Source organism: Electrona antarctica (assembly GCF_951216825.1).
Source record: "Electrona antarctica genome assembly, chromosome: 2".
In the NCBI taxonomy this organism is placed as follows: domain Eukaryota; kingdom Metazoa; phylum Chordata; class Actinopteri; order Myctophiformes; family Myctophidae; genus Electrona; species Electrona antarctica.
The window spans coordinates 43,262,488-43,278,255 of record NC_136807.1 but is presented as its reverse complement, the minus strand read 5'-3'; the positions used below and the strand labels follow the sequence as shown (position 1 = coordinate 43,278,255).

General features: G+C 43.6%; 3 protein-coding genes across 4 annotated transcripts in view; all 3 read right to left on the bottom strand.

Moving 5' to 3' along the window:
* The window catches only part of clstn1 (calsyntenin 1), a 324,752-nt gene that overhangs the window by 76,139 nt on the left and 232,845 nt on the right, over positions 1 to 15,768 (bottom strand). The window lies entirely within an intron of this gene.
* LOC306933388 (uncharacterized protein) lies at positions 510 to 7,489 on the bottom strand (the record flags this gene model as incomplete). The annotated part of the gene is made up of 2 exons (XM_079515592.1): positions 510 to 5,302; positions 7,384 to 7,489. The coding sequence occupies 2 exons, from the start codon at positions 7,487 to 7,489 to the stop codon at positions 510 to 512; spliced, it is 4,899 nt and encodes a 1,632-aa protein (XP_079371718.1).
* Positions 8,847 to 15,768, bottom strand: part of ctnnbip1 (catenin, beta interacting protein 1) — a 31,766-nt gene continuing 24,844 nt past the window's right edge. For both annotated transcript variants that reach the window (XM_079518207.1, XM_079518206.1), the window contains exon 4: positions 8,847 to 11,230. In XM_079518207.1, coding sequence (XP_079374333.1) covers positions 11,172 to 11,230 — 59 coding nt within the window. In that variant the 3' untranslated portion in view covers positions 8,847 to 11,171. The remainder of the gene's footprint in view (positions 11,231 to 15,768) is intronic.

Below are 15,768 nucleotides of genomic sequence, written 5' to 3'. Positions count from 1 at the left end.
TGAGATTTAAATAATGTAACACATTTGCCCAAACAACAAATAATTTCTACCAAAATGGTTTTGAGATCAAATGCGGAAGAGTACTTCCGGTTGCTAATTTTGGGTACCGCTCACACCCAGTAGGCCAAGGAAGGACTTTTTCCATATTTCCCCCATTTTTCTGTTACAAACATAGCCATATAGCATTAACATGCATGCAACATCAATCATAAAATTGGAATTGCATGTTGTGGGACCTCTAGAGTGCTTCTAAAATACATTTTCACTTCAGTCCATAGATTGCGCTACAAATGCAAATTGCACCGTCAGCCATTCAAACTCCATTTCCCATCACAGCTTCCTGGTGTCCCAACGGCTACATCCAACGACTGACACAGCCCTGGGTAGGGAACCAGGCCACTCTAGTTTTACCTGAACAAGAGATGCTAAAATGGCTTCCAGCAGCAGAAAACCTTTCCAAACACCTATCTTTGCAGTTGTTGTTGAGGTGCTCTTCCAAAGCCTCCTTCTCATTTGCACAAAGAATTGCCATTCTTCCGACAGCGCCCTTTCTTCGAGGTCTGCTTCACAACCTCCTTGGCCTCTGGCAGGTGTACAGGGCTGCCAATCGGCTCTCCTGATCTCCTCCTCCTCCAGAAGCATAACCTTTTCCAGACACTCTTCTTTTTGCATTTGTTGTTGAGGCGCGCTTCCAGAGCCTCCCTCTCTTTGGCCCAAATAATTTCTTTTTTGGCAAGTTTGGCGTTCTCCTCTCTGAGCGTGTTATTCTCGGCCTCTAGCTGCCTCAGTCTCAGATGATGATCGATGGCTGTTTGGGACGATGGTTGCTGAGCCTGAGGCTCATCAGGCTGACAGCTGATGAGTCTCTTGGGGTCGATCTTCTTACTGGACTGTTCCTCCTCCTGGAGTGCAGGACAGAGGGACTTCAGTTCATCTCGAAGTTTAATGAGGAGCTGTATCTTCTGGTCAAGGATCTGTAACAGGGTAGCATATGAGTCCACTTCATAATCCATCTGCTCTATCTTCTCCAACACCTTCTCATCCCCCCACCAGCAGAATGACTCCTGGAAGACAGCTTGGTGGTCTCCTAGAACCTGTTTTTCGATCAGGTCTGGTGTGGTCAGAGGTTTGAAGTCAACACTTGTTTGGAAATCCCCAGAATTCCTCCTCGCTTTCTTGGAGGGGGCTGGTTCAGGTTGTGGGGCTCGCTTGTGTTCGATAACCTGTTCATCCATCTCCACCATCTGAGACACTGCCTCATTGACTGAAAACAACCGAGGAGACTCTTCCTCATTCTGCTCACAGATCGGTTCGATTTTGTCTCTCTGTTCAGCCATCTCCACCATCTGAGACACTGCCTCATTGACTGTAAACTGAGGAGACTCCTGCTCATTCTGTTCACAGATCGGTTCGATTTTGTCTCTCTGTGGTGAACTGCTTAGCCGGTCCTCGTCATGAATTTCTAGCTGATTGACTGTGTGAATGCTGGGTCGACCCCATTTCATTACCTGGTTGCGGTCAACTGGGAGCTCCTTCACTCTGTTAGCGTAGTGTAGCGTGTTGGATGTATCTTCACATGATGTCATACCAGGAGATATGGTTGCAATCATGCACGTACGGGAGTTCTCCCCAATGAAAGAGTCTCTGAGGACCTGAGTGAGCGTGCTGCCCCTGAAGGGAGTGTGAGACTTGTTGCGTCCCAGAGCCCTGATGCACTCCTTTAGCGCCAGCAGACTCTTGTTAATCTCAGCTCTCTCCAGACGAGTCTGTCGATCGACACTGGATGTATCAGCTCCTCTCTCGTTCCCAGCCAGGTCAATGAGCGAGAACCTCCCGTGCAACTCCCCCTTCCTCCGTAGAATGATCTGGAACACGGCGTGGCTCCTAGAAGAGTTTGCATTGGCTGAAGTCTTTCCCGACATTCTGCAGCCGTTTCCCACTTCTATGAGTTTGAGAACATCCTCCATACATCTGATGTGTTTCTCCTGTAGCCTGACTACCTGAACATGATGGTTACCATCCTCCAACACCATGAGCTTAGCTTTCTCATTCAGCAGGTCAAACACCTTGCCATTGTAAATTTCAAAGAAGCTTGCATACACTTGTAGTTCTAATTTTGCATAGTTGGGTTTCTTCAACATGAGGAATACATCCTGAGCAGTTAATGCGTAGATTCCTTTGGAACAATCCTGGTTCTCTCCAGACAAATCTCCACTCATGGTATGTGTTTTTCCACTTCCTGTTTGTCCGTAGGCAAAGCAGGTAGCCATACCCTTCTCAAAGATGGTCTCTACCAGAGGCCCGGCTGTAAACCTGTAAACCATCTCATTTGTTGTGGAATCATCGAAGGCATAGTCAAAGCAGAAGGCCTGGTTCTCCACGTAACGGGTCAGGTCAACCTTCTGTTTGGGTTTGTGGACCATAACCACATCTTTACTGGGAATAGTTATTACATCCAGTTGCCTCATGGTTAGTTCCTTATTGCTCAGTGGACGCTTCCTCACACAAACACATATTCTGTGTTTTTCAATCAGGTCTGCTGTGGTCAGAGGTCTGTAGTCTAGACTGGCATGACAATTCCTGATCATGTACATGATTTCATAGTTAGGAGTTGTGGTGCCTACCTCCTGTGGTCTCTTCTCTCTCTGTGCCTGCTGCTGTAGTAGACATGTTTCTTTCTTCTGGAGTTTCTTCCCCTTCTTCACACAGTTGAGATTTCTCCTCACGTTCAGGAGTTGTTGTGTCTGTGCCCATGTTGGCTGTCTATGCTCATTAGCTGGGGGAGGGCGGGCTGGTTCAGGCTGTAGAGGTCGATTGTCTTCAAATACCGATTCCTTCTCCATTTCCACCATCGGAGATGCCGCCGCCTCAAGGATGGTAAATAGCTGGGGAGACATGTCCTCCTTCTGCTCACATCTCATCTTAATATTGTCTCTCTGTGATGAGTTCTCATCCTGACACTCTGGCTGATTGACTGTGTGAATGCTGAGTCGACCCCATTTCATTACATGGTTGCGGTCAACTGGGAGCTCCTTCACCCTGTTAGCGTAGTGTAGCGTGTTGCATGTATTTTCACAGGATGTCATACCAGGAGATATGGTTGCAATCATGCACGTACGGGAGTTCTCCCCAATGAAAGAGTCTCTGAGGACCTGAGTGAGCGTGCTGCCCCTGAAGGGAGTGTGAGACCTGTTGCGTCCCAGAGCCCTGATGCACTCCTTTAGTGCCAGCAGACTCTTGTTAATCTCGGATCTCTCCTGGCGAGTCTGGCGGTCGGCACTGGATGTATCAGCTCCTCTCTCGTTCCCAGCTAGGTCAATAAGAGAGAACTTCCCGTGCAACTCCCCCTTCCTCCGTAGAATGATCTGGAACACGGCGTGGCTCCTCGAAGAGTGTGCATTGGCTGAAGTCTTACCCGATATTCTGCAGCTGTTTCCCAATTCTAAGAGTTTGAGAACATCCCCCATACATCTGATGTGTTTCTCCTGTAACCCTACCACCTGAACCTGCTGTTTGCCATCCTCCAAAACCCTCAACAAAGTTTTACCATTCAGCAGGTCAAACACCTTGGCATTATAGATTTCAAAGAAGGTTGCAAACACTTGTAGTTCTAAATTTGTATAGTTGGGTTCCTTCAACATGAGGAATACATCCCGAGCAGTTAATGCGTAGATTCCTTTGGAACAATCCTGGTTCTTTCCAGACAAATCTCCACCCATAGTATGTGTTTTTCCGCTTCCGGTCTGTCCGTAGGCAAAGCAGGTAGCCATGCCCCTCTCAAAGATGGTCTCTACCAGAGGCCCGGCTGTGAACCTGTACACCATCTCATTGGTTGAGGAGTCATCGAAGGTGTAGTCGAAGCGGAAGGTCTGGTTTTCCAGGTAGCGGGTCAGGTCCACCTTCTGTTTGGGTTTGTGGACCATCATCATGTCTTTACTGGGAATAGTGATCACATCCAGGTCCTTCATGGTTAGTTCCTTCTTGCTCAGTGGGCGCTTCCTCACGCAAACACATATTCTTTGTTTTTTAATCGGATATGTTGTGTACAGAGTTCTGAAGTCTACCTCCTCCGCCATCTGAGACACCACCTCAGTGAAGGTAAACAGCTGAGGAGACACTTCCTCATTCTGTTTGAGGTTGTCTCCCTGTGAGCTGCTTAGCTGCTGATTGACTGTGTGGATGTTGGGTCGCCATTTCATTAACTGGCTGGGGTCAACTTCCAGCTCCTTCACCCTGTTAGCGTAATGCAGTGTGTTGCGTGTATTTTCATAAGATGTCAGACCTGGAGATATGGTTGCAATCATGCACGTACGGGACTTCTCCCCAATGAAAGAGTCTCTGAGGACCTGAGTGAGCTTGCTGTCCCTGAAGGGAGTGTGAGGCATGTTGCGTCCCAGAGCCCTGATGCACTCCCTTAGTGCCAGCAGACTCTTGTTAATCTCAGCTCCCTCCAGGAGAGTCTGGCGGTCGGCCCTGGAGGTGTCAGCTCCTCTCTCGTTCCCAGCGAGGTCGATGAGCGAGAACTTCCCGTGCAACTCTCCCTTCCTCCGTAGTACGATCTGGAACACAGCATGGCTCCTAGAAGAGTATGCGTTGGCTGAAGTCTTACCTGACCTTCTGCAGCTGTTTCCCACTTCTATGAGGTTAAGAACACCCTCCGAACATTCGACATCTTTCTCCTTTAGTCCTACCACCTGAACCTGCTGTTTATCATTCTCCAACACCCTCAGCTTAGTTTTACCATTCAGCAGGTCAAACAACTTCCCATTGTATATTTCAAAGAAAGTTATGTACACTTGTAGTTCTAACTTTGCATAGTTGGGTTTCTTCAACATGAGGAATACATCCTGAGCAGTCAATGCGTAGATTCCTTTAGAACAATCCTGTTTCTCTCCAGAAAAGTTTCCTCCCATAGTATGTGTTTTCCCACTTCCTGTCTGTCCGTAGGCGAAGCAAGTAGCCATGCCCCTCTCAAAGATGGTCTCCACCAGAGGCTTGGCTGTGAACCTGTACACCATCTCATTGTTTGTGGAGTCATCGAAGGTGTAGTCGAAGCAGAAGGTCTGGTTTTCCAGGTAGCGGGTCAGATCCACCTTCTGTTTGGGTTTGTGGACCATCACCACATCTTTACTGGGAATAGTGATCACATCCAGGTCCTTCGTGGTCAACTCCTTCTTGTTCAGTGGACGCTTCCTCACACAAACACATATTCTGTGGCTTTTAATAATAGGGTCTGTTGTAGTCAGAGGTTTGCAGTCTAGACTTGCTTGAAAATCACAAGAGTCACTACTTTTAGACGGCACTGTGCGATAATTCTTTTCAATTGTATTCATTTTAACATTTCGCTGCCCATTACTGCATCGAATTCGCACATTAGTACCAACTCCAGTCATCCCAAAACTGCTCACCATTTATTTACCGTTATTTAAGTTATCGAGTGTTATAGAGTGTTTTATATGCAAAATAGAACTTTTTTATTATTGTTGTCACTCAGATTATGGAACATAACGAATTGCTGTCATGTTTTTAAACATCCCCAAACTCTAGTTGGTATGTCATAGTTGGTATGTCACAGATGCAAGCTGATTGGACAGAGTTGAAAATGTCACTGTAAAGTGTAAATACTACTACTACTACTACTAAAAAAAGGGAAAAGCAATATCACACTTGTGAAGCCTTTTATTATGATGATCATGTCTGATGATGTCATCAAAGTTCCGTGGCTGCCAATACGTCATAGTTTACTGTGGCACTATGTTATAGTGTACTGTGGCACCTACTAGGTCATAGTAAAAACATCCATAGACTTGGATGCCACATGATGTCCGGGGGGGGGGGGGGCACACAGCAAAGCCACGTGTTGGAGCAGCTAGCGCCGCTCAAAAGGAACGTTATCTGGGGCCAGGATGATGTATGCTGATAAGAGCGCCCCTCACTTCACACGGGTGATTTTTTTAGTTAGTTATAGTTTATGTTGGTTATTATATGAGCCATGTACAAATATGACATTTCATACAAAAACTGTACAAGACAGCTAGACCAAAAAGGTGTAGGCTGTAAGTATTAGCTCATTGTGCATACCCTTCTTACTTTAAATAAGCTATATAAAACAAAAAAACTATTGCAGAAAACTCCATCAGTAGAAACAAGTGTGGGGCGCTCTTATCATCGTACATCATCATGACGTAACATGTCGATTTTGGCATTTAATGTTTGTGTTAGGACAAAAATACCGATTTGCTCAGACACATATTACATAATTTCTCCATTCATTGTCAATGGCATTTAATGTTTGTGTTAGGACAGAAATCTACACTATAGCTGACTCTCAGTGAGAGACTCGCTGACGCACTGGACCAGGGCTAAGGAAAACAAAGCCAATATTTATATATTTTTCCCCTAAGAATTACATATTATATATTTATTATTATTATATAAGGTTTTATATTTCATTACTATATATACTAGTGCCCCTTTTATGCCCATATATGGAGTTCTTTCTCAGGCATGCCCAAATATGGAGTCTATGCAGATGTCAGAAGTCGGTGGGACGAACCTGTATTTAGGCATGCCCAAATATGGAGTTGTGATGTCAGCTGTTGCCCGGGCAGAGTCCTTTTCTGGCGGTTCTGGACAACCGTGGGTCCGACAGACACCAGGACTGCACTCCATGTGGGGGTGTGGAACGTGTGTGTCGAATTTGAAGTAGGTGGGGCGAACGGTTCTCGACGTGGATTACAGATTACAGATGTACAGACGCGCACACACACACACACACACACACACACACACACACACACACACACACACACACACACACACACACACACACACACACACACACACACACACACACACACACACACACACACACACACACACACACACACACACACACACACACACACACACACACACACACTTACTTGATACATTTAATTTTCTTAAATGTGAAAATAGAGCCACACATTTTTAAATCATTTTCACAGCTATCCCATATTTGTATTTGTATTATCACAAAGTTTGAAGGTGGGCAACTCTGATGATGGAAATGGCCACTACATTTCCACACTCCAGGGGGCAATATTGATTGTGTATCAGGCTCGCACTCTCTCTCATCAGTAGTGGATTATGTGTAGTCACAAATGTAATAATAAAATGTTAACAATTATTATATAGATTAACTAGCCTATAGGCCTACTGTATGTTATGAACTTGAATACATTGGACATAAAAAACGAATACCAACTGGCTAATGAATGAATACTATAACAGTGATTAAAACGGCCGGGTCATGCATTGCAAACAAGGTGGGGCAGCATGTGGCCCCACTGCCCTCGACCGGGCCTCGGGAAATTCATGACTAGGTTGTAGGTACGGTACCTGCAGGCCCCGGGAGACTTCCATTGACCGGGTCCCATCCTCCGCTGATTCTCCTGGCGCTCAGCCCGCTCAGAGACCGCATTGAACACACGTCTGCGTCCGCCATATTGGTCCCGTGAAGCTGTCTTCTATGCACACGTGCTCTTGTAAATCAATTAGTTTGCTAACTGCTGCGCCCCTACTTCTGCTAAACCTCTATCACATAGCTTTCACTGACATGATGACAATGAGATAAGATTATTAAACCCTTCTAATCGTTGTTTACCAATAATAATAAATAAAGACTCAGTAGGATGAGTAGATTATGCAGTAGGCTAGCCGCTAGAGACAATAATATATTAGACTACCATTACATTACATTACATTACAGTCATTTAGCAGACGCTTTTATCCAAAGCGACTTACAATAAGTGTATTCAACATAGGTAGGGAACAAAAACTACTAATCACCAGAAGTTTTTAGTGCATTTTCTGCAAAAACAAGCAACCAAGAGTATACCTAGCGCTAAGGTAAAAGTGCAATATATCAGCTACCTATTTCCTTAACCAGATGAGACAAAATAGCTAAATCAAATGAGCATGAGCTAAAACAATTAAGTGTATCGACTAAACAAGATCCAATAAACAATACAACAATAGAAAACAAGCGTTCGTACAACTAGTTAACAACAAGTAGGTCAGGCAGAGAGGAAGGGTAGTGTTTCCTGAAGAGGTGGGTTTTCAACCTGCGGCGAAATATGGGCAGTGACTCTGCTGTCCTAACATCAGTGGGGAGTTCATTCCACCACTGTGGGGCCAGAACAGAAAAGAGTCGTGACCGTGTGGATCGGCCAGAAGGACTACCATGAGGCCTATCTCCCATGTTAGGCTATCAGTAGCTCTGGTCCATAGCTCTAATGCGTTCTGCGTTGAACGCATTAGAGCTATGGACCAGAGCTAGGCTATCAGGTTGTTCTTTAAATCAAAAATAGCATGCTACATAGGCCTACCTGTACAGTGCTCACATGTACAAACCACATTTCCATCTAATAGATTTTGATAATGATTAAACAGAGGCCCCCTTTCCAAATTATCTTATCAAAATCTTCAAGTGTTGTAGCCGTGAGCCCTCAAAAACAAAAAGACCTACACTAAATTTCAACTGTGTAGTGATTTTTTTTTCCTCTTTTCTTTTTTGAGGGGTGCTATCCTATGAAAAAGTGGTTAATTTCACCAACTGGAAGGTAATCAAATGAGAATGCACCGTATAAGGAATGACTAATCAGATGACAGGTTTCCCTCACTGCAGCTACAGTAGACAGAATAATGTACTAAATCTGTTCAAATTGGAGTTCCATAGTTTAATACAAATCAATTTGGGGTTACTTTTGACTGGCTTAGTTGTGTAGCCTGTTGCTGCTTTAGCTACCTGTCATTTTCAATTATTGTAGATGTAGTATAATAAATTAAATGAAGCCATTAACGCAGTTTTAAATTTCTTTAATGTTTCAGTTGGTATAGGATTTGGAAGCATTGAGTCAAGACATGGTCAGCAGCCATACATAACCAACTAATCGATGTCAACGGAGAAGACAACTGAGATACAGACAATGTAAAATAATTCAAAAGACAACTACAGGTAAAGTCAGGCCATCACAGTACACATTTCTAGCCGAACTGAACAGCATGCTGGGAATTTAACCCCCCCGCCAACACGCCAACACGCTCAGACACAACACACACACACACAAACACTTTCTCCTCCTGCCTCTCCCTTCCTCATCCAAAACTTGATTAACTTCCTCCCATTTTTTCTCTCGTGCACACTCACACACTCACACACTCACACACACATGGTATAGAGTATACAGTATAAGACACGTTTGAGTTGACAAAATAAAATGCATAGACAAATTAAGAAATGTAAAAAAAAAAAAAAAAAAAAAGTAAACATGAAAAGACAAATGTCTTTGTCATAGGCAGATGCTGACCAACCGAATGGCCATGATAGTACATTGCCATGATCGCTGAGGACATTCAGAGGTTATTGCCATTAACATGGTATAATGGATAATGTTTATCCATATCAGATGATTTGTTTCTCCTTACCTAAAATGATTTAAAAGAGCAAGTAGCTTCCACAAATATCAGAATGTACAAGCGATGGTCATTGTGGCGAGGCTTTTAAGATCTTACATAGATCCACTTAAATCAACATTGTAAACCACAAGGCAGACATGCTTGGCTTCAAAACATTAAGTTACAATTACTTAAGTTATACAAGTTAACAAAATGTACTTAAAACACATTAAATATTGAGCATGTCACTAGAAAAAACAAGTTGGGTTTTTAACAAACAAAAGTATTAAATGGAGTATTCCAGTCGAGTCAATTAACACAAAACAGATACATTTTGATTTGAGCACACAGATTAATGGAGATGCATTGCCAGAACACTGCATTTCCCTTACAAGGTTGTTGCACAGAACAAAACATAAAATCCTTGTGCTACATGTTAAGTTGTATTTTTTGTTGTTGCAAAAAAAACATTGAAGACACATGATTTACAATAAAGTCTGAGTTAGCACATAGTTCTTAGGTTTGGCCCAATGTATTTTTTTTTATCATCATTTGTTTTTTCAGCTCTGTTGGGCTAATTAGAGTTTAAACGTAAAGGCTTACTCTAGTGTGGAATCAAGAGCAACCTTTTGCTATAATGCTTAACGGTGTGCTCATACTGTATGTATGCTTTAAAATGATAATTTATCTACATGTCTTCCTTGTTGATATGGTATGTTTTAGGGATTGAATCAATTCAATAATAAATTAGATCTACAGCTTTCCACTCTTTAAAACACCTTTCATAACCATGTTAAATTTATCTTACAGATTAAAAAAAAGGAATACAATTGGCACAATCAAATCAGTATTCTATTGTCCCTGGTGTCTGTACAATAAAAAAAGGCTATACATTTCACAATAAACCCAAAAACCTTATTCGCTTGGGGAGAGAATGTGAGCACCTGTGCTTAATGTTTCTGTGTGTATGCTAGTGTATTTAATTCTTATGCTTTTTTTCCCTCTGGGGGAAAGCCGAGTTGCACTTTCAACAGCTAAAATAAAAATACAATAAAATAAAATAAAATACAATTCAAGCAGCATAGAGCAAATTAATGTGACAGAATTTGAAAGCCATTACACACAACGGTGAACTCAAGAACTAACATTTCAGCTCTGCAAAGTAAGCACAAATGAAAAAAGGGAGGGGAAAAAAACCTCTTCCCACAAGCTCATCAATCAAAACACTCACCAAAATCCATGACCACAAAAAAAGATGTTTCTCTCACTTAAAACAGTTGCTTGTAGGTCAAATTGTAAGTGACCAAAAACAGAGAATAATATAACACTGTCTAAAAGACTTCCCCACCCCTTTTTAACAAAAAAATAACCAAAGCTAAGCAAAACAAAAGATAACCCAAACATTGTACAAATTCATCCACACAATAGGTGAGTATTTTCATACTGTGCCTTGTTACCCAAGGCTCCAACCCGTGGTAGACCACTTGAGTGCATCCCAGGAAACGCTACGCCAGCATTTATGAGGAGGAGGCAGGGAAGGAAGAAGTTTGGGGGAGAGCGAGGTGAGCCCCCACCCCCTCTGCTGTCTCTTCCCTCTCCCTCTTCCATCCGGTTTGGGTGCCCCTCGCCTCCTCTCCTGAGCTCAACAGTGTTGTACTTGTGGAGTTTGGGTTGTTGCGGCCCACCGGTGGGGTTTGGAGGGGTGGTGGTGGCGGCGGTAGGGCACATGGTCACTGTCGCCGGTCCTCCGTCTCTGACCGTGAGAACGCCATCACCACGTCTTCTGCACCTGAAAGCCCAAAGCAGAACATCGCATTAAATACATGACTGTGGCTCAAGAGGTAGAGCAGGTCGTCCAATGATCCATAGGTCGGCGGTTTGAATCCCGGCTCCTCCTGTCTACATGTCGAAGTGTCCTTGGGCAAGACACTGAACCCCACATTGCTCCCGATGTGATGGTTGGTACCTTGCATGGCTTCCGCCGCAATCGGTGTATGAATGTGTGTGTGAATGGGTGAATGTAATGCACAATCTATGTAAAGCTATATAAATGCACCATTTACCATTTATACATGAGGCCTAACGTCCCATATCTGGGAATATCAGGCAAATATTCAATGAAAACAGCAGATCTATGGTGACATTTTGTGTCGAGGGAAAAACCTGGGGGGAACCAGGTCAACGTATAAGTATATAGGGTTTAAGTGGTTAATGCGTACATTCGGTTCTCTACTTCTAGATCTGCAAATGAATTATCGGAGACATCAAAAGAAGGCCATTGTGCAACACAGTAGAAACTTGTTTGTCGAAAGTGTCAGGGAATGGAAGTTGCCCGGGAGACACATATAAATTATTCAATAACCAAAGCTTATACGAAATATGAACCACATCTGTTCTCTCAAAAGCTGAAATGCTATATAGTGTCTTTTCTTTTTAAAGACTAAATAGGTTTTTTTGTAGAAAGAATGTACAATGAATGCATGTTTGCATCACCAGAGACATTAAATACATTCTCTTTTACGATAAACTGCAAGTATACCGTTTGTGTACTTTTATAATAATACTAAGTGCTTCTTGTACTGCAGATATCTATGTTGGTTACTTCAGATCATGATATTTACTTATTTTGATTTGTTTTGCTTGAAAGTTATTTAGATACCATGTTTTTTTTAGACAGATGGTAGGTTTGATGTTCACTTCACCTGGTATCCTAGTTTCTTTGAAGCACTATGGTGTTCTCCTATAGTGTTCTCTTTGCACTCTACTAATGCATTTACTCTGATTTTGCATTCGTCACTCTGGATAGGAGGAATTGTAAATTGAATTGAAGTACAGTAAGGACATCTATGATCGACTGAATCATCAAATTACACTAGTGGACAAGTGGCAATTACGGTTCTTCTTTTTAAAAATCACACCCGTGTGAACTGAGTGGTGTAAGGTTTTATATAGCATGAACAGCTGTGGTCTGACGTAATGTCTGACGTAATGAAATCACACCCGGATGTGATTTCACAACTGGCTTTTTTTGTGCAGAAAAAATGAGCATGGTTGCTACGGTCATCCAGTTCACCCGGGTGTGATTTAATTACGTCAGAAATTATTTTGAACATAGCAACCATGCTCATTTTTTTCTGCACACAAAAGCCAGTTGTAGGAGTGGTTTACACCACTCAAAAATATTTTTTATCCCACGATTTTGTAACCCATTTTTCACCCCTGTGGCAAATATCTAATGTGATCCTGGGCTCTACACACCCTCCGCCAACCTAGTCCCCATATATGAGGGACATGGGGAGAGCAACGGACTTGAACTCATGCTTCCTTCATGCCTGAGTGTCCAAGTTGCTCCTTTACACCTGCCAGGGGGGAGTTTCCCTGGTTGGACGTAGCGCGTGGAAGGAACACGTTATTCCAACCAGTTCCTTTCCCCTCCATCAGGCGCCCCGGCTGGCCAGGGGGAGGCAGTTTAGAGACCAGGATTACTGCATGTTTTTTGTGAGGGTACCTACCCTAGGGGACACGGGCAATTACGGTTCTGAAGATCACTTTATCTTAAAAAGCTTTATATTACCCCAAAGATAGACAATCTCAGTGTTTTGCAATTTGGAAATTGCAAAAAGAATCAAAGGGTTAAGCTTTAGATGCCAAAAACACACTACCGTATACTACAATAAGAAATTCTCTCATGTCCGCAGGTAATTTCATCTATTGCTGTTCACCTGTGGCGCAAACCCATCACCCATCAGCACAAAGCCCAAAAGGAAGATAAATCACACTGAGCCCCGCTGCCAGCAGCATCCTGTTCAGTCCAGATAACACTTAAATCGGAGGACTCGTAACAATTCCATCTCCACCGTTTTCCCAACAGCCTGTGGGAGGCCCAAGGTACCCATGAGGTTCCAGACTAATTTACATTTGCCAATTGCTCTGGCTATGCCAGTCTAATGAGCTGCCCGGTATTGATTGATTGACTGAATACAATTGGGCTAAAAGTTCATACAATCGGGCTAAAAGGATAACACAAAAAGACTTGTTTCCAATGTGGTCCTATATAGAATCCATTCATTATAGCAAATTGCAGTAAGCACTGGGAATTGACCTTCAAATATTAAGAAACTGCCAGTAAATTGTTGGCCTCCTCCTCCAACCCTTTACCGAATGCGTAAACTGACAGCACTGCCTACTCTCAATCTTGCCACTAGTCTAATGTTCTATCATAATGCAAGTTGAAGTTATCATCACTGACACCTTTTGAGAAGGATGAAAAGCACATAATGGCACATCTTGCAACTTGGCTATAAAAAGCTTCTTCATTCCACTGCTCCAAACAGCTTGTTATATTTAATTATTGTGGAAAAATGAAAGTAGGCCAGCCAGTAAGCATGTGCTTCCACATGTATTTGGCACAAAGGGCGGACCCTCCTCATAAGACAGCAGAGACCTTCCGATGAGGCATTCCCTTTTCCATTTGGACATTTCTATAGGGAAGATTAATTAGGATGTTTCTGAGGTGCAATCAGCCTGATAAGAGCAGGAGCTATAAAAGAGGAGGGTAGCTTTTAATGTGGACTTGCAGTTCCTTTGAAGTTCTCAGTCCCCGACTCCCCAGAGAGCTCATTGTGCCACCAAATTAGGATAAGACAAATAAGCGACAGAATTGAACTATCAAAAAAACGAAATTAATGAAGAAATATGCTGGGCGCTCAAGTGGTAAAGTCCCTTCCCCCCCACCACGGAGGTTGCGCGTTTGAATCCACCATGGTGCATCTGGTTTTGTTGGCCATCTATGCAAACACATTTGGCCCGTGTTCAGGGGAGGGAAACCGGGCGGGGAGGGTGATATATTGGTACAGGCTGGGGCGGCACCCGCCGGCAGGGAGTGTTGGGCAGAAGGAGTAGGACGAAGGCCCTACGTCCTCCCGGTGGGGACTCCTCACTGGCAGGTGAGTCAGGATACAACAGCAGTGACTGCACAAAAATGTGTGTGGGGAGGAATCAATTGGCATAACAACTAAATTGTGGGGAAAAAAGGGGATAAAACAAATTGGGACACTCTAAATTGAAAGATTAAAAGGCTAAAAATGTGCATTGTACTAGAGTCATATCTGTACCGTGCCTTGCTTAACACACACTAGACCTGTACGTGCCCGTTGGCCACCGGCCTACTTGAGAACGATGCAACTTGGGAACCTAATAATACCAATAAACTTGTCATAGCACCCGTTTTAACTATCTGTCTGTGTCCCTTTTGTGCCCATACTGTATATGGAGATCTCTACTCTGTCTGCCTGCCTGTGTGTGTGTCTGCCTGTGCCTGAAGAGTGCAAACTGACTGAAGTATACTGGTTAAGTAATCAATTTGCAGGTGTGGGGTTGCCATGGCAATCAATTGGCTGAGGCAGAGGCTGGGAATTGCACAGGTGAGGGGACTTAGGCTGATTAGGCCCACTGGCAGAGCATTTTGTGGTGATTCTGGAGAACCGTGGGTCTGACCGACTCGATACCGGGCACTGCACTCCCTGTGGGGGTGTGGAACGCGTGAGTCGAATGTGAAGTCGGTGGGGCAAACGGTTCTCGAGTTACATGCATTACAACCTTAAACACACAAACACACGAATGCACGCAGACACACACGCAGACACACACGCAGAGACGTGGCGCATTTATGGTAGGATACAGACTTAAAGGAGAGTTCCACACTAGCCGTTTTTTGCTGAATTCTGTTGATAACGTGTATACTATATTAACCACTGGTAATATCAGAAAAAAATATATAGGGCGCTGGTCCTTTAATAAACGGTAGGCGGGACCTTATGCCGGTTCTCCTCGATGCAGTAAAAATATGACAACAACACTCCATGGACTCACTTTTCACATCATCTAGAACAGATGTAAACAAAAAAATGTTTGTGCGATTGAAGGAGAGATCTAACGTAAGGCCAGCACCCTTTGTTTCTCCAGTGACGAATGGATATAGGTCTTCATCTTAAAGGAGCATTCAGTGATTTGGGTGATTTGGAAAACCACCCAGTCCGCCCCGGTAACAAAATGTGCACATGCACGCTCTACAGTGGGGGGAAGTGCAACAGGCCAACAGCATGTGCACCAAGGCCCGCCCCCACTCGATCATGATTGGAGGAAGGCCCCTCTCATCCTGATTGGATGAAGGTTTTGCCACCCGCCACCAAAACTGAAACTAGGGTTTTTTGACCCCAGGGGCTCACTGGGGACAGGGAGGATTTCCTTATGGTCAGCACACTCTATAGTAGGGAGGATTATCCAGAAAAAAAGAAAAAATAAGTGATATTTGAATTAAGTCAAATC